General features: G+C 39.1%; 1 protein-coding gene across 4 annotated transcripts in view; it reads left to right on the top strand.

The window, feature by feature from the left end:
* Positions 1-19,251, top strand: part of dock1 (dedicator of cytokinesis 1) — a 164,418-nt gene that overhangs the window by 1,893 nt on the left and 143,274 nt on the right. For all 4 annotated transcript variants that reach the window (XM_034860643.1, XM_034860642.1, XM_034860641.1 and 1 more), the window contains exons 2-5: positions 16,714-16,797; positions 17,163-17,203; positions 17,699-17,754; positions 18,970-19,066. In XM_034860643.1, coding sequence (XP_034716534.1) covers positions 16,714-16,797; positions 17,163-17,203; positions 17,699-17,754; positions 18,970-19,066 — 278 coding nt within the window. The remainder of the gene's footprint in view (positions 1-16,713; positions 16,798-17,162; positions 17,204-17,698; positions 17,755-18,969; positions 19,067-19,251) is intronic.

Raw genomic sequence — 19,251 nt, 5'->3', positions numbered from 1 at the left:
TTCAAATATCCATGAGATCTCGAAAGTGGAAGGTCTTCAAAAACGTTGGAGATAAATTTCACGGGCCTCACTGAATGCAAGAGTGGATAAATCATTAGTAGAAAGAGAGGCAGCTGCCACATCACTGCTGCAAAGGACTGATGGGGTACACTTCCATTGCACGTATAATACTTCATGTGTTGACCAAGTTGCAATAATGAGTTCTCATGACATGTAGTACTACCCAGATTCCACATCTTTATTGGTGTATGTAGGGAAACAGTCTCCTTTTAGTCTTTTCAGCAGTATTAATAATAACACTATACAGAAAGTCTTCTTAAATAGAGCATAGTACTGATAATAAAATGCTTTGATACCATACTAGCAGTTTGATGAGTGGAAGCAAGGCTTTTCACAGTAGTAAGCTCCAACACAATAACCAATATTGGAAAATAAACCACATTGGATTTGTGACACAGTAATGACTGCAACAAAACTAAAAAAGTATTCATGGCTTTGGTTCTCTCTTCTTTTTCTTTGCTAAGTGTGGACTTCTCTGCTGGTTGTCAGTCTCCTCTGTGTGTCAGGGTTAATTATTTAATTAAAAATATCATATATAATATATTTGATTTTGTCAACACTGCCACCACGTGTCTAGAGTGAAGTGCAGGTTGCAGACAATCTGCTTGTCCCTCGTCTCAGTATTCTACAGACAGTAGTGGAATGTAACTAAGTACATTTACCTAAGAGGCCCTGTGGAGGTCTTGTACTTTATGTGTTTGTATGTAATGCTGCTTTTGTAGCCTACTTCTACTTCACTATATTTCAAGGCCTTTCACTTCACCTTTTACTTCACAGTTAAAACTGGTTTCATCGCAACAGTAATAGTAGTAATAAAAATATGTAACAGTACAACACTCGCAGGAGCCATTTTCTGCATTGTGAGTACTTTTACTAATGATACTAAGGGCACTGCTGATACTTCTGTACTGTAAAATTTGAAATACATTTCTCACATTGTTGTTATGTTACTTCAATTGAATCACTCTTTCAAAACTATACAGATATCTGTTGGTGTTGTAAGACTTGTTCCCAGGTCAGCGCCTTGACACACACGTTATTACCTTTACTTTGTTTCCCAGGATAATTGTTACCCTGAGGCAATAGTTCCATTTCCTCCCCCAAAACAATGTCTTCATTTCCAATGGCGTGTTCACAATGCCGCCTATCTTCCCGGATTTATCTCAGCTGATCTAGTGAATTGACCGAATTCATAGGCATTCAAGGCAGTCGCGCACAGAAAGAACTATTGACTAACTTCAAGTTTTCAAGTTGTGGTTTTGGGGCTCAGGGCCTAACTTAACTTCATGCTTTGACTCATATTCATATGATAAAAGAGGAGTAAAGCAATCTATTTGTCAAAAAAATATTAAAATCATGTCTCTCTTGACCTTGAGCTAATTCCATTACAGTTCTTTTCTTGTGAAATGCCAACCAGCCTGGCATAAATCAAAGGGATCAATAGTTTTAAAGCCTAGTTATTCTTGTGGCTTCTTAAAAGTGATTTCAGAGGGCCTCAGGGACATGTATTTTTTTTTTTACTGTCTCCTGGTTCAGTGATGAATTAACCAGAAATACTGTTTGATGCTAATTTCAAGTGTTGTCTCATTAATTCTGTTTCATCAGGGTGCTGCCATTCCTTAAGAGACTTCAGAGGGTTGTGGTTCTAAAAAGGAAAAACACCAAGCGACTACTAGAACTATTATCTGTATCTAAACATCGCCATTAAGACTTTAAAGGCCCCATGTGTAACGTGTTTAGTTGTTTATTATCAAAATTGGTGTTGCCCGTCCACTTACTTGTCCTTTTCATTAAATATTTACAGCCACCATCAATTCCACATATTCCTTTTGGCTTTAAATTTTAAATTTTCATTGGCATGAACTGTGGTAGACGCTCCATATTCTTGCCATCTTGAAATACGTCAGCAGGTACGGGACACACAGGACGTCCTGCTCCGTCTTTTGTAACTGTGTAACTGTGTTTTTGAAGCATGAAGGCTACCGTAGCTGTAATATGTACTTTGAACTGTGTGGTGTGAGAGAGTTGATTGCGATATACTTTTTCATTTGTAATTTAGCTGTAAGTCGTCAAAGAAAAATGCTATCATTGTGCAAAATACATGTTTTCTGGTATGTAGTTGCAGGTTTGGATAGAAAGTAAATGCTGCGTCCTGTAGGTCAGGTTGTGCAATTGATCCAAGTTTTGTTTTTTTGGCCATTTAGTTTTGGAAGTGAACTTTTATTTTGTCTTGTGTTTTGAATGAAAAAAAGAATGTTAAAACGGCAAAAGTATCAAGGAAAAGTTCAAGGTGTTTTCACTGTTGATATGCTTAACTTTTTCACTATTTTTAAGTTCAATAATTGTAACATCTTTCCAAAAGACAATGAGCAATTGTGTCAAATAATTGGGATTTCACTAGTGACCAAAATAATTGTGATTATAATTTTTTTTTTCTTCATAATCAAGCAGCCCTAGGTCCGATGCTAGTCTCGCAGCTTCATTTAGGACCACAATTGGTCACACACACATATACACTGAGCTCTAAACGTTGCACGCTCTAGTGTGGCTATGATTCATATTTTTAAACTGGTGTGTGTCCGACTGCAGGCGAACAGGACTGACAACCCTAGACAGTTCTCATTTGGAACAGGTTAGTGGTGAGTGACACATTGGGAGCAAAAAATAGAGTCACAGACGCTTTTCCCTTAGACTGAGGCCATAAGTAATTTGTAAAGCCCCCGCCCTGCAGCCAAGAAAACCATCTCCCACCCACGCTAACAAGCTAACAAATATGGTTGCAATTAAAACGCAGTCTCGGTTACTAAATAAATTCTACCCATGTGTTTTAAACTCCCTGCCTCATATTTTACACCTCGTATAGCCAGTGCTAAAGCTGTTTGGTGTAAGATATGGGAGAGTGAAATTTGTGCAATTGCGTTTTATCAGTTTACTTCTTGGTTTTATATGCTAGGAGTTATTTTCATTACATTTCATTCAGAAAGTGTCTTGTCTCACGTCTGCTTAAGGCTCAATAAATATAAAAAGGGGGACAAAATGTGTCTCTTGTCAGCGCTGCACTCCCTGCAAGATAAATTTGATCTTTTAGCTTTTTATGCTAACAAAACAAAGCATTCAACACATTAACATTAACAACATTAACTACACAGTTGAGCTTTAGAAGAAGGCCCCTGATTTCTCTCTGCCTACACTTAAACTTTGTCCGAGAAAGCAAGCTGATAGACCTGACAAAATCGGAGACAGAGTGCTTTAACTAGAGTGAAACAAAGCAGCTGATTAATAGGAAGGAGCCAGGAGAAGGAAGGAGACATGCTGTGGAGACTAGCAAGAGAGGTGTTTTTCTTTGTCGTCAGGAGGGAAACAAACATCATCTTTGTTTGGTCTGTTTTACAGCCAGGTGGTGTTTATGATCATCCACCTTTGCTCATTAATAAAACGGCACCAACAGAAATTGCTTAGCTTTTGCAGCAGAGGGAGGTAATCAAATTCAATCAATAGGTGATCAAAATCAGAAGCCAAAATGTGATGGCTCTTTATTTGTCTTGCAAATCCGTGTGTGTGCGTGGGGCTATGTTTGGTCATGGGACTGTGTTTTTATTAAGCACCGACTGTGAGAAGCGTGCAGCTCTCTTGAGCAATCACATGGTGCCTAAAAGCTGAGTTAAACCCATTGTTTCCAATTTTATGAGTTTGCACAATGTGGCGTTGGATTATTTGTTTTTGTCAGCGTGCAGGATGCTGCATACACCCTCCACCTGGGTACTCATCCTGCTCTAGTCGCCCCCCGCCCCCACCACCCCACCCCCACATTTAATGAAACTGTACTGCACTTATTGAGCTGCCCTACAGATCTGTAAACCAAACCTATTTCTCTTTCTCTTAGATGACTCTGCATAAACATCTGTAAAACAGGATTTGTGACTTAGTTTATATGCACTGTCACACATGTCAGGTGTCAGTTACATCACAATTTGAGCTAGCTATATGCTGAACCATTTCATTTTACCTAGTGACTGTATTGTAGAATGGGTTGCTTTTGGTATTTGATATAATTATACTTAGCTGTGTCTTAGTAAGAACTTTGGTCATCCTCTTCCTCTTCTCTCTTTGGAGGTCAGTAGGACTTTGCTGTTGTTCATTCTGAAAAAGGAATTATTAACTATGGGCCGCGCTGCTTGGTGATGCACTTCTAATGTACAGCTCCCAACGGCTTGCTGTGAGATGGTGGCTATGACAAATGACAGCTGGCCTATTTAATCAGTGCGCAACTAAGTGGTTCCACACTATTACATTTTGGCTCACAAGTGAGACAATGCTGAAACACCTCTGTCTTGTTTTAAGCGTTGCTGTCAACCGAGAGGTTGAGGGGAGAGGGAGGGAAATCGCATGAAGCGGTTTGGAACAAGTTCAGCTCGGATTTACACGGGGGAAAATGTATTAAACTCCTCACTGTAACCGTAGTTTTACAAAGCTAGAATGTTTAACCTTTTGATAAAAAACTGTGCAGCTGTTTCAGTGACAAAGTACAAAGTAAAGCTGGAGAGTGTTAACTATGTTATGTCATGAATCAGTATTGAGTCAACATCCTGTGAAATTATAACTTGTAACCTTTTTAGGGACACATTCCTGATTTCAGCTGTTTTTTTACTGTGACGGCTGGAGGGGCTGCTTGGTGCTGACAAATACTGTCATCACTATGTAGTGTGTAAATGTTTTTAACTAGGTGTTTCGCTACATCATAGGATATACAAATATTTTGTGTAAGACCTTTAGTACTCTTATCAGTAAATAAGAGCCATCTCATGAGATGATACCAGGAAAAACTGTACTTCCTTTAACAATGAAAAGACCCATGGCTGCTCATTAACTTAAACGTGATTGGTTCCCTTTGGTGACAGGACAAGAATGACACACTTTAACTTTACAGTGCAAACTGACTTTGTAGTGAAGGGTGACACATGTAGGGCTGAGTCTTCTTGAACCTCCACTGCAATTGAAATGATGGTCCTTTTTGAGTTTGTCAAAGACAGTGAGACACGAAAAGAAAAGAACACACACACACTCATCTAGGTTGATCATGTATGATGGGTGACTAATGTCGGCCACTCCTATTGCTGTGCTACACAGGCAGGCGGTCTCCAGTACCCTGAGTATTGATTATGGACATGCAAAGCAGCTTGTGCATTGTCTGCAAGTAGTCCTGCTGTGCTGCCTTTGCTAGCTTGACAGATGGCTAATGGTGTTTAACACATCAATGTAAAACAAAAGCCACCAATGTAGATGTTTATTACATAATTTAGATTCAGATGGATGAAATTAATATATAATAACCTTTCAACTGTCATAATATATCTGCGAGGCAGTTAACATGGTTGTGTGAAGTCATTCATATTCATAAACTTCATCTTAGTTTCACATCTAATATGATAGAATCATCTGTGATAAAATGACTACTGGTACGGATATGTATGTAGGGATTATTAAGACAAAGCAGTATTTTCCTCAATGACAAAGTTAAAAGATGTCTTCATTACGGCGGCATAGGAACAATATAATCTTTAGCCAAAGTAATTTGAGCGCCTTCAATCAAATGTAATCTGAAGGAGTAAGTGAAGCAATAAGTCCCTCAGGATTGCCAGTATGTGTGAATGGAGTTACTAAGAAAAAACAAATGGGAAGGAAACCATCCTGATCCTGACGCATCTCGTCTAGTTTATTAGTCAAGTCAACTTGATTGTCAATTCTGTACTGTGTGCCAGACATACAGAGCCATTGAAAATACGTTTCTCTCTGACCCATGGTTCAATAAGGAAATGTACAACAATTATGAAATAAAAAGATAATAAATATATACAAATAAGATAATGAAAGATAAGTTATAGATACAATTAATCCAAAAATAATATGTACAAAATGAAGTAATGATTTCTAAATAGTGCAAATGTCAGGCAAAATCAAACAGACGAAGATTTTAGATGGCCTGACCAATAGCCTTTTTTTATGTATCCTCCCCATGTATTACAAATATTTAATGTTTTTTTTTTTTTTTTTTACAAATGATCTATTTTTAAATAGAAGTGAAAATTAAAGGACAAGAATTGGCAGTAAATATAAGGCTTAAAACTCAGTGTGTATTTAGTATTCTCAACAACATCTAGCTGACCACTCTGGCCGAGGCTTTATTCTAACAGAGTGATGAGCCTGCAGCTGAGCTGAGGCTGTGCCAGGCTGCCAGTGGGAGAGCTGACACCGGGCAACCTATCTGTTTCTGTGGGTCAAGCATGGGTTAAAAGGACCGGCTCCCTTGGAAAACTCACTTTCCAAGTATCTTAGAAGACAAGTCGAGTCTAGCTGTAAGGGGTTGGTAGGTATGATTCGGGGTGTATGCGTCAAAGACAAGTGCCAACGGCATCAACATGCAAGCTATTATTAAAGCCCCAAAAGCTGGAAGACATTCTCCACTGAACATATTTATTTTTCCTAAGTAAACTCTCCTAGAGTTGTGTTTTCCAGTCATTATATTTCATTGCTTTTGAGTCTTCTAACCCCACATGCTGAGATTAATGCATAGCAGAAATCATAGGGCTCAACAACTATGAGGCTATTCAGATTATAAATATATCAACATTAATATCACCTGAAGCCCATATTAATGTTGCATTTATTACCATTAAAATGCCCCATGGGTTGTTTTGGGGACTTGTAATGGAGGTGTCACTCATTGATTGTGGTTGCAGACAGGCTGGGGATTGCCACGTGCATCAAGAGACAGCCTTTCAGTAGGTTGGCATTTCATGAAATGGCCTTTTGTGTGTGTGTGTGTGTGTTTGGCTAAATACTTGATAAAGTCAGTGCAATGCAGCTCAGATGTTGGTGGGCCCTCGAGGCAGTTTTAGAATTCCTTGAGTGGCAGCTGTGCTCTGTGATTAACCTTTAGGGGTTCAGATGAAGTCGTCTCACTGCGGTAGCTAAAACCTCAGTCTCTCCTTTTAAAACAAATAGGAGACAGAGATCTTGGAGAAATGGAATTAGTTTTCATCTGGCCATCACATTCTACCCGAAACTTTAATACCTAAGCCCTCCTCTGTATTTGCTTGTGTACTGTATGTTAAAAACAACGAAGTCAATTAAAGTGATACACATATCCAGCTATACTTGTTTTCATTGTTGATTAGTCTGCAGATTACTTTCTTGATTAATTTTGTCTAATCTATCAAGTGTCACAAAATAGTGCAATATAGCCTTACAGTTTCCTAAAGCCATGACTGAAATGATTGATGAATTACCAAAAGTTGAACATAGTTTTTCTGTCAATCGAAAGTTCTACTGAATTGGCATCAAATTTGACATAGCTTGAAAGCATCCGCCAGCAACAGTGAAGTATACAGTTAAGCTGAAGAAGACCAATTAATGTTTGTTACGATAATAATATTTGTGATGCGCTAGTTTGCTCTCTTAATTTAAGCATTCTAGTATACCTGAAAAACAAATTTGTCGTGTTCTCAAAGGATGCTTAATATGGAGCTGGCTGCAAATGCCATTAGACGCGGTGTGATCAGAGGGTGTCTGTCAAAATGCATACGTGGCGTTGCAGCCAGAGCTCCTGATGGTGGAATCCATCACGTTGAAAGAACAATTGTTCCAAAATAATCTTCAGTAACAAATCAGTGAAACTGAATATATTGATATTTTTTGGTGTATTCTGTATTTTATGCTGTGTATAGAACATGATTCAGGCGCATAAACATGATGATTAAACGTTTTGTGTGCTTTTTCAGTCCTGCTTTTGCATGTTTCTGAAGTAATAGTTAAAAATATCTCCCCTGCGATTGAACAGTCATTTGTGAAACCACAAGCTCCACCATTGGGCAACCACGTAACCTATGAGATACTGAAAGTAAACATAAATAAGGCTCTGCAAACATGGCAACTTTCTAATAGCTCATGTCTGGCCTCTGCTACTCCAATTAAGTTGATAAATGAAACGATTGATGGGGTAGTACTTTTCATATTTTATTTAATTCAATTTTAACACAAACACAGTTTTTTATTTCTGTCCTTGTGTAGAGGTATACTAACAGCCCATGAAGTGTACCAACTCTGGGTTAACCCACGAATTCATCAGTAATATTAACTGTATAGATAGATGACTAATCTAATGGTAATTTAGCTAGCTAGCACACCCCTGTCTGTCTGCCCTTAGTCTCCCGGCGCTGCAGGAATTTAGTCGGGAAAAAATTTAGTCGGGAAGAGAGACAACAACAGCCCTGGGGAAACAACCACAGTCAGCCCTCAGCAAGCTAGCAACCATCCACTATCATTAGAGACCTGGCCCGGGGACACGTCCACAGTCAGCCCCCAGCCAGCTAGCAGCCAGCCCGGTCAGCACTTAACTCCTGTGCGCTAATGGCAGTTTACTGAACCGTCGGGACTCACACCCAGGCACTCGAGTTAGAACAGCAGCCATTCGTAACTTTACATCTCTGATAGCGTTACCAGTGCCAGGGATAAGGCACCAAAAGGACTAATAGTAATTGAAAGATGTGGTAGCATTGGATCAATTTTAATTTTCTATTTTGCATATCTTTGCAGCCCTAATTCGCGGTTTCTGACGCTGAGGACAAAGTAATTGTTCCCTCTGGGCGACTAAACCAGTTGCTGTGGGTGGCAACGGGGTTCAGTAGATTATACTGGAAGTTAATTTCCCTTTTATCTATTTCAGCAACTTAACACAGAACATGTTTGAGGTGTACATGATGTGAGGTAGAGCAGGTATACTTGGCTTGTATTTTTTCTTCAGTTGGATGACAAGTGCTAGTGTTGCAGTCTCTGCTGTGCCCGCTCATTTACCTGTTGTCTTCGGAATGTTCCTCATTGCAAGAATGCCTGTCTGACTGTTCAAGGCTGATCAAAAGACAGTTTGACAGTTCTGTTGTCTGGATGTTGACAGTTACGAACAGTGTGCAACTGCAGGCAACTTCTTCTAACGTTATTGCTGATCTTTCCAACCTTCTTTTTTGTTGGACATTTCAAAGTATTGATGTCGTGCTGCTCTCTCATCACTGTCAGTGTGACTTCTGCTTCAGTGGAACACACCATCAGCCCTGTGATTATAAACCCCAGCATGAAGAACAGGTCTTAGGCATTTCCTGTTGCAGATGCCTGTTTTTTTGCTCTACTCGCACTAGAAGCAGCAAATGGCCAACCTTCTGATAACGGTCAAGTACTGTATTATACATCTATCACGGCGAAGTCACATTTTTGGAAAAGTGCTACCATAGAGGTTTTAAAGTAAACTGGCTGAGTCAATTGCAGAGTTTCTTCAAATATTCAAAGGTAATTATGCAATATGCATTTATTAGCATGCATATCACAAGAAGCAACACAGGGCAGGAAATAATTAGATACTTCTTGCTGTGCAAAAGGCTAATCTGTGAGGATTTTGCCAAATCTACTCCATGCTGTGTCATATGGTATGTGGAATAAATACAACCCTGTGATATGTTCCTATTGTTATACAAGAGATGCATTTTATTAAAACTGCAAGGATGAATCGATTAGTTATCAGCTATTAAATGAATTGCCAATTATTTTTGATCGATTAATCGGTTCGAGTGTTGTTTTTATGAAAGAAGTAAGTCAAAGTAAAATTCTTTCTTCACTTCTCTCTGACAGTAAAGTGAATATCTTTGAGCTGTGGACAAAACAAGACATTGTAGGACGTCATCTTTGGCTTTGAAAAACACTGATCGACATTTGTCACCATTTTCAGACACTGTATAGACCTAAAAAATACCTAGTCAATTAATCGAGAAAATAATTTACATATTAATCAAATATGAAAACAATCGTTAGTTGCAGCCTTACATTTTATTGTGGTTAAAAAAAAAAAAGTAGACTCAGTCTTGCCCAAGTCTTGAATATTATATTCAAGATTATTTTAAATTTCCCTGTTGAATCGATGAGTTATGGAGACTGTGAAGTGTACTATGCGAGAAGTGTTTCAAAGGTTCTCATTTATTCTAACGCTCCTGAGATGTTTGTGCAAAGTGCAGGCAGGTTTGCTTTGTAGAGCCAGTGCAGTCACTCGTGTACCACCACAAATAACACCAGAGACCAGTTTGTGAAAAGCTTTCTCAGTGCTCAGTAATGAGCTACGTTCTGTTCTCTCTCCCTGTTGTTTTGAGGAGATGATTTTTCAATTAAAGGCTCTGCAGAGTCAATGGAAGCGGAGTTATCGGCCTGTGTTGGATTGTACCCTGAGGCCTGTGTTGAAGCTGGGGCATGGCAGGAAGTTCTGCCAAGAGGTATTACTGCTGTTGGCATCCAGCTCCGGCACGTTGTGGTTTTCTCCACTGGCTCCTCCCTTCACCTTACCTCTCACTACATGCCTCAAACCCACCCAAATTCTGTGATGTGCACTATTATATTTCTACATTGCTCCTCTTTCTCTGAGGTGTTGTTAGTCTTTCTGTTGCCATGGAAAGCAACGCTATTTCTGTCTGGCCTACTGGAAAAGCCCTATCTATTGTGATACAGTAAATATCTCCAGTGGCATTTCCTGCTTGTTTCCAGTCAGAGGAAGGAGAAATCTGGTCCTACCAGTGAGCGAGAGAAAGACCTGGGGCTTTCATCACACCCAGCTCAGCTGCTGTTGAATTAATTTTAGGTTAATTACACTAGCATTATCTCCACTTTCCAACTGCAGATAAAGCTAAAAGGCTGTTGTATTTAATTGGTTTAAGAAGAAACTGGGTGCTTTTGTTGGTATTTCACAATCCTAGGTTGACTGTCTGCATTTGCCTCCAAATTACCACCATCAGGCTTCCGTCTGAACGCCTAAACCTCTTATTACACCCTATTAGAGAAGGACTTGAAATTAATTATCATGTTTACTCTACCTTGGACGTCACAGAGGAAGCCCTTTCACCATCTGAGTTTTACAAACATGATGAATGTTTTGCAATATCTCAGCCAAATCCCAGCGGACTACATCGCTGTGTATTTTTTAATAACATTCTTAGAGGCTTACATTCCTTCTACAGTGTTTGAAACGATTTACTTGGAAGAAGAAAATAATTAAAGAAAATAGGAATTATTGTAATTTCCCAGTCCTCGAAATATTTTTCTGAATCAAAGCCTGTAAGCCTACTACCTAAGTGCTCTCCGCGTTATTAGTATATTGCTGATACTTTTGTATTCACCTTTTCTCTTGTCAACTATTGTGCTACAGGGGACACCTGAGTGTTATTTTGAACTTTTGAGACTCTATATATGCATTTATCTCCTGCTAATGGGCTTTATTCTCACTCAGTCTGAGACGATAAATCGGCTGCTCTGACACACCACCCCCACACATTTAAGTCTGTGTGTGTGCGCAAGTGTCACCCATGTCAGAATAGATGGGGTTATTGCTTCACCAATTAAATTGAGGAACGCCAACAATTTTGACAATCAATTTATTTTTTGTACAGGATATTTTCTAATTTAATATCTTTGGGTTTTGGAAAGTTGGTCGGACAAAAGATATTGGATGATAATAGGAATTTTTCACAAAATCTTTGTCTTTTTATGAAAAAAGACTTTTAAATGTAAAGCCTGAAGGGTAAAATGGTATTACGTATAAGTATTTGGGCTTTTTGTTTGCCTTTTATTATAGAGCTGGCAATAGAGAGATGAAAGGAAATGAGGGGAGAGATTTATGGTTGGCATTTTAACCTTTTAAAAATGTACCAAAACACTCCGGTAACCATTTAGCTAAATATTGTAGTCCATAGTACTGTATCTGGAAAATCAGCATTAGAATAAATCAAGATTTGGATTGGAAGCTCTAAGCTCTGAAATATTAAAGGTGCCCTGTGGAGTGTTTGACCTTGCGTGTGATGTGATTCACTTTCCTAATGGTCTGACATTATTCCCCTGAACTTTGGAGCCGGTAATGCCAAGCAATGCAAGGGCAGGGTAGAAGAAGACTGCAAGCTGGTTAAAAAGGACGTAAACGATGCACAATTTGATAAGTGCTTGCAAATGTTTTAGAGGAAGGAATGCAATCAAACACGTTTGTGTCTATTCACGGTTGCGTGTGATTGTTGTGACGAGGGAGTCCGACAGAGGGGTTACTTTGATTCTGCAGACAACGCAGAGAGGCAGCCTGTCGGCTCTGCAGCAGAGCTCGCTGCGGCCAGCTCCATCTCAGTACCAGCAGGGCTTATCAGGACAGTAAACACCTGCAACAGCACCTCAATCAGCTCACATTTGTCCCATACAAATGACTTTACCAGGTTGATGTCAGACAAGGGAATGCCTTTTGCCTACTCCAGTCATGTCCTCTGAAGGCTCATTCAGAGTCTGTTGGACATGAAGCATGTTTGTGTGTGTGTGTGTGTGTGTGTGTGTGTGTGTGTGAGAGAGACCTCTCTGCTGACTCCTCTGTCTGGCCTTGGAGTCCCATAGTGCAGCTGGAGTGTAATAATCATCCTCTATTCAGTGCTGCTGCCAGGGTGTCTCAGTCCGCTGTGTGCTTATTGAACGCCTCCTCATTCAAGTTAAGCACTGTATTAAATTCATATTCCCTTGCTCTTTATTACTGTGTATTACTATTTTCTCACAGTCAACGATTCTTTCTTTGTCTCATACGTGCTTGGGCCGTCTTCTCCACAGAGTCTCTGTTTGCCCTGGCTCAAAACTAGATGAAACAAATAGGCCGGATTAGGATGACACAAGATCTTAATTCATCTACACATTATAATTTTTCAGTTTTGAGATCAGGTGTCGTGTCATATGAACGAACCCGTAGACTCAAGAATTTAAACGTCAGCTGAACAGTTTTTAATTTTGCTAACTGTATAGGTAGGACAAAAACATACACTTTCAAGGAAACAGAATGTTACCAGCCAAATGCTACTTTTAACAGCCAACCATTACTTTGATTACCGAATGGAGATGATTTCTTGAATAATTGTTGTTCTATAAAATGTCAGAAAATAGTAAGAAAGGCTCTTTGCAGAAGTGATGTCATCAATAAGCTTATCATATGAGACCAAGAAAGGCAAAAAAGCATACAATAGGCCTTATTCCCAGAAGACATTTTGACATGTCACAGTAGGGAAAGCACAGGTGGAAATAATATAATAAACAATGGCTAAATTTAGTTTAGCTGCTTTGATTTCAGGGTCTTGGTATCGTTGATGCTGGCTCACTGTCACTCTCACTGAAACACTTTAACAGAACTAAGCCATTGTTAGTGTTATTAGTATCTCATGTGGTTTTCCTACTACGACAGGTCAAAATGCTTGCTGTAGAAAAAGGCCTATTGAGGGGTCATTCTCCGGGTCTCAAGTCCAAATCAATTCATAATTAAAAAAAATGTTCCAGCTTGCTAAAATTCTTCTTAGGGGTCATTTACACAGAGATGTTCACTCTGTCCAGACTGAGTTGTGTTGTGGCAGGACAGGGCCTTGAAGTCATCTACCTACTGCATGACATTGCTATATTTTCTGCCTATTTGGCTCTTTAAAAGCCCAACCAGACTGAAAGCTCCCCTCTGCATTTCCCTCCGAAAGAATCCTCTTGTCTGAGATTTCCTGGCTGGCTCTCTCTGTGGGCTCACAGCCCTCGGGGACTTTATACAAAAACATCAAGAGACTCTGTTTCCAATGAGCATTTTCTATTTGCTTCTCTTTCCTCCCTTTTCCCCACCCCTCCATGTGTACTGTATTCTCATCTGAGTGTAATGATATGTGTGGATTAGTGCAGGTTATTAGTGAGCCTAAAGTGTACAATTACAATCAGCCCAGTGTATGAGTGCTTATAATTGTGACGAGGGTGTAGACGTGCGCCGGCTAAGTGAAAAGGTCTGTTATCTGATTCCTCATATCCTCTGATGATAATGTTCTCAGAGTTTGCACAGCCTTATGCAACAGGTTACGTATGGTAATGATGCCGCTGTTTATCACAATTGCAAAAAAATCATTTGCATGCCATTCTCCAGGGAGAATATGGTCCACTTCCTTATCCGCTTAGTCCTCTGATGGATTTTCTCTTCCTCACTGCTTCCAAATTTACATCAGTTTACTCTTGGGTATGCAAATACAGGTTTAGAAGTAATCAGAGCTGTCATTTTAACCCCCACGTGACAAGAATCATCATGGTTCCTGTGTGTTAAATTGCACCGCCGTGGCCTCACATGTCAGGATTGTGTTTGATGGTTGTCATTTACTCAGCATCTTCCCAGAGTGTCATTTCTGTTCATTTTGTGATTGCACCTCTTCCTCCCAGTGCAAATCTCCCCAGTTCTCTGCGCTCCCATTTGTTTGATATGAGACCTATTAGTCTCATTTGCAGTGATCACGGGGGCAGTCTTTCAGTTTATGATGAAATAAGATGCTTTATGTCTCTTTCTGAGCTGTTTGTTTGGACTGCTCTCTCTCGGCACCTGCCATTTATATATCCTGCTGCATCAGCTGGACCAGTGACCCAGTTCTAAACAAACACACAGATGCAGCTGTTGATGGCTTTACATGCTTTTCTGACCACTCCTAATGATAGTTTAATTGAGTGCACCCTGCTTCACAGCTCTCTGATGGATACTCGCGGATTAATCCCACGTCCCTTTGGATTGTTTTGTTGCTTTCTCCCCCTGTAGGTACCTTTTTTTTGAATGCCAGTGTGGGACCACTGAATTCATTTCCTGGGGTCTTTGTTCCATTGTCAGCCCATGCTCGTGTTCTGGTTGATTCGCTGGGCTTGTTGGATTGTTCTGGGGATTGCAAAATGCATTGTGGACATGCACGTGTGTATGTACATACACTTTGATAGAGAAAAAAAACAAAACAGGGCTGAATTTAAAAAAGGCTACACATGGCATTTCATGCCCTCCTCTGCCCGACTTATACATGCTGATCATCAGATACTGGCTATCCGAGGGATTATTTAACTGCACAGTCATTTCTGAAGTTGTACTTTCATGATGGTGTTTAGCAAATATCCATGAAATGTCTCTAAGTCAGTGTCAGTGAGGGTCTACTTGATCCCTGACTAGTCTTCGTTGTGTATTGCCTATGTAGGAGCGGTCAGCAAATCAACGCGCATTTGGCGCATTTGGCAACGACATGTTGATGGAGCTCTGACAGTAGACAGAGACTGCATTGTATTGGTAGATCCACAAGAAACTGTAGTCCACAGAGGTCTTTATTGATTGTAAAATAAATGTTTTTTTATGGGAAACTGACTACTGATTAAACCCTATTTTTGTTTGTTTGTTGGATTTTGATCATATTTTTTTTTTTTGGAGCAGATCCAGAAATACAAAAAGAAAACATTATTCTCTCTATACTAATCTTGTGTCTATCTATCTATATCTATATATCTATATATATATATATATATATATATATATATATCTATATATCTATATATATATATATATATATATATATATATATATATATATATATATATATATATATATGATAATGTAGATGGGAAAATGTGGATACATGGAGATAAATTTGACATTTACATTAATTAATTTCATATAGGATATTAAAGTAAAGTCCCAAAAAAAGTTGGTTTGTAGTTGCTTAATTTTATTCATTACACTTAAATTATTATTATTGTTATTCTGTAGATGCCAAGACATTTTTCCTTCCACTTTCTTCATATAATTTGCCAGAACAGGTTGGTAAGAACCAATTTTGGGAGCCACATGTAATGTGCCACCCTAACTCCTTTTCATTTGGTAAACAAACAATGCAGACGGAAATATGCTTTTTTTGTGATGAACAATTTTTAATTTTTTAACATACAAAACATACATCTTGCTACATGAACACCCCCCTTTGTCATCACCACCATAAGCCCATAATACACGTCTCTCTCTCCCCGGCACAAAGCTTCTTAGGACCCCTTCAGAAAGGTCAGGTACTTTCCCCATTTTCTAATTTCTAATCTGGCAAACCGTTTATGTGACCCTAGCCATGTCACAAGCCCACTCCTGGATTGAAGGCACTCCTTCATTCTTCCATCCTATTAAAATAGTCTGTCAGGCTATCATCAAACTAGTCCGGACCCAGCTTCTTATGTGCTTATCCTTCACGCTTAGAATTGTTCCATCTTCCAGAACAAATCTCGGGGTGAAGGGAACCTGGGTCCCTGCAATCTGAAATAGGTTATGATGTATCCTGGACCAAAATTCCTGGACCTTATAACAGAACTATAGGACCAAAAATATGCATTTGTTTTATTGACCAGAGGACCAACCAAGCATCTTTATGTTACCTGTTTGTTTTGTCTGAGAACACCTAAGCAAATCAGGAGCACACAACATTTTATTATCTCTTACCACTGTTTGTCGTGTATTTCTGAGAAAATGCGTTTTCTACCAGCACTATGATTGTTTTGGCGTTGTTGATCAATATTGGTTTCTTTGCCGTGGGTGGTAGAAGTGTGTTGATATTACAGCATTGATGGTGCCAGGTCCAACCATCCCTGTGTCAGACTGTGTGGGTGGACATCCTGTGGATGTGTGACGCCTCTACTACACATTACAATGGCACACAATTAGCGCCACAAGGGAGCCAAGGGCTTTATTGCCTTTTTCCTTCTCCTGTTATATTTTTCTCTCTTATATTGTCCTCTCTCATCTTTCCCCAGCAATCTATAACTACGATGCCCGGGAGGAGGAGGAGCTGTCGCTGCAGATTGGAGACACAGTGCACATACTTGAGACACATGCAGGTTAGAACAGGCTTACTGATGAAACTCATGATCACAGCAGACACACCAATGTCGGACATTATTTCCCGGTCATCTCTAGTAGCACTTTGGCTTTGTCGAATTGTTCTACATTCGTTCAATAAGATTAAAAATATAAAGCAATCATACTAGTGTGCCCCTGTAAATGAACGCATCAGCAACACTACTCACTTATCAGCTGTATTAACAGTCTTTATTCTGAATTGATTAATAAAACAACCAACCTTGTTAAATAGTTAACTTTAGTGCAGAGTTTTTGTTCTATCATTCTGTTTTGTTTTTTTATTCTTGTTTACTATTTTTGTCAAAAATCAGCATACATTTAACATAATTCTGTTCTCCATTAGACTGGTACAGAGGGCACAGGCTCAGGAGAAAATCCAAAAAGGTGAGTGGTCAGTAATCAAATGTTTTACACTAGGCCTGTCACGATAACAAATGTTGCTGGACTCTACTAGAAATTATTGCAATAAACGATAATATTTTCATCTAATATAATGATAATGGCATAATAATGAAGGTTCACCTTTTCAAAGATCAATAAACTATTATTTCTAGAGACTATTTAACCCTGGGACTGGAATAGTTCTGTTTTCAGAGGTGCAGCTACTTTCTTCTGCTCCTCTGCAGAACCGAGAGTGGTAATCCAGTGTCTTAGAGAAAAAGAGAAGGAAAACAAGCATGCAAATGGAAGTTATTGCGGCCCAAAAAATGATTAAGCAAATTTTTTGATTGTAAGATTAATTGGTTTATTGACTATCGCGGCAGGCCTATTTCACACCATCAAATCTGTTTCTATAAGATCATTCTTTACGACCTCACTTCAACTTCTGTCTCGGTTATACTATAATGTTGTTTTCATTGTGATCTCTTCCTCTTCTAGGGCATATTTCCTGCTTGCTATATTCATCTGAAAGAGGCCACAGTCGAGGGCAGTGGGTTAGTACACTTCCACTTTTGAACGACAAAATTTAGGATTTATTTTTCACAAGCAAGAAGGTTGCTTCTACTTCCGTATGATTTGTTTATTCTTTATTATTATAATTATTATAATGTACTATATTGATTTTTGTGATTATGATACTTTTGTCCAAAGATGCATTGTGCTTAAGATGGCAAAAAGATATTCAAAATAGGAAATAAAACACATTTTCTGACCCTCTGAGAAGCGTGTTTGCTAGATAGATGGATGAGGGTGTCGGTGAAGATGTCTGCACTTGATAAAATGTGACATGTGGGTTTTTGTTGCAACTTGTGGCACTGTTTGGTTTTTGATCTTTCTTCTTTGATTTCAATTACACAACACAAAGTCCTTGAATTCAGCTGAGAACCTTGAGGACAATATATGTGTTTTCATAGAGTTATAACTTCAGGGGCCAGTTGTTCAAAGGTAAGGTGATTGGATTTTGGTTATAAACCTTGAAAAGGGGTTGTTCAAAAGGGAAAGACGGAATCAGAAATCAGATTAGATCACAGAATCCAATCCTGGTTTTAAATCTGGATCAAACCTTCAGTTTGTGTTGTTTAAAACTTGTCAGTAGGATTTGGATAACTTTGATGCAAAAAAACAGAATTATCCTGATCCCAACAGGGGGTAGGTAGGATTTCAAGGTGGATTCCAGGAAGAAAATGTGGTAAATCTTTACAATTGGCTTTACAAAGTACCATGAAAGAAATTACGAATGGAAGTGGATGCTTTTTATTTTAGGTTTTTTTTTCTCAAAATAAGAAACACTTACATTGACCCCACATTGGCTCTTCTACCTGTCCTTCACATAGCTGGTGTGCATTGTGATATGTTATCCTATTTAGAGCACTGGTAATCCGGATTTGGTAATGTTGAAAACTGTGCATCTGGATCAGGGGGATCCAGTCCAATGTTGCTTGAAAATCCGTCATAAAAGTAAGACCGATTACCTGATCCTGAATAGCAAAAAATGGGATTTCCAAATACGGATAATTTTGATCCAGATTAAATGTTTTGAACAACGGGCCCAAGGATTTAAACAAAGCTGTGAAATATATCTGAAAGTACTTGGATAACAGACATGTTTAAAACTAGCAGAGCCTCCGTATGGAGAGTAAAGGACAGAAAGGACACGGTAAACACATTTTTACAGTGATGTCTTACTTACATTCTTACTGTCCCCGCAGGCAGAAGGAGACAGTGATTCCCACCGAGCTGCCCCTGGTTCAGGAGGTTACCACCACTCTGCGGGAGTGGGCTACAATATGGAGGGACTTATATGTGGTAAGCAAGCCTGTCAAGACCTAAGGTGAAATACACACACACGCGCACACACACCAAACACAACTACATAAACATTCATGTCAGATATGATAAGGCAACGTATGGATGTTAAGAGGGCAAAGAAACACTAGGGTTTAGGATGGAAGAGCTTATACAGTTTATGAGCTTATTTAAGATATTTCAGT

The sequence above is a fragment of the Etheostoma cragini genome, chromosome 21 (genome assembly GCF_013103735.1).
Source record: "Etheostoma cragini isolate CJK2018 chromosome 21, CSU_Ecrag_1.0, whole genome shotgun sequence".
Taxonomy (NCBI): domain Eukaryota; kingdom Metazoa; phylum Chordata; class Actinopteri; order Perciformes; family Percidae; genus Etheostoma; species Etheostoma cragini.
The sequence above is the reverse complement of the archived record's forward strand: the minus strand, read 5'-3'. Positions and strand labels throughout refer to the sequence as shown.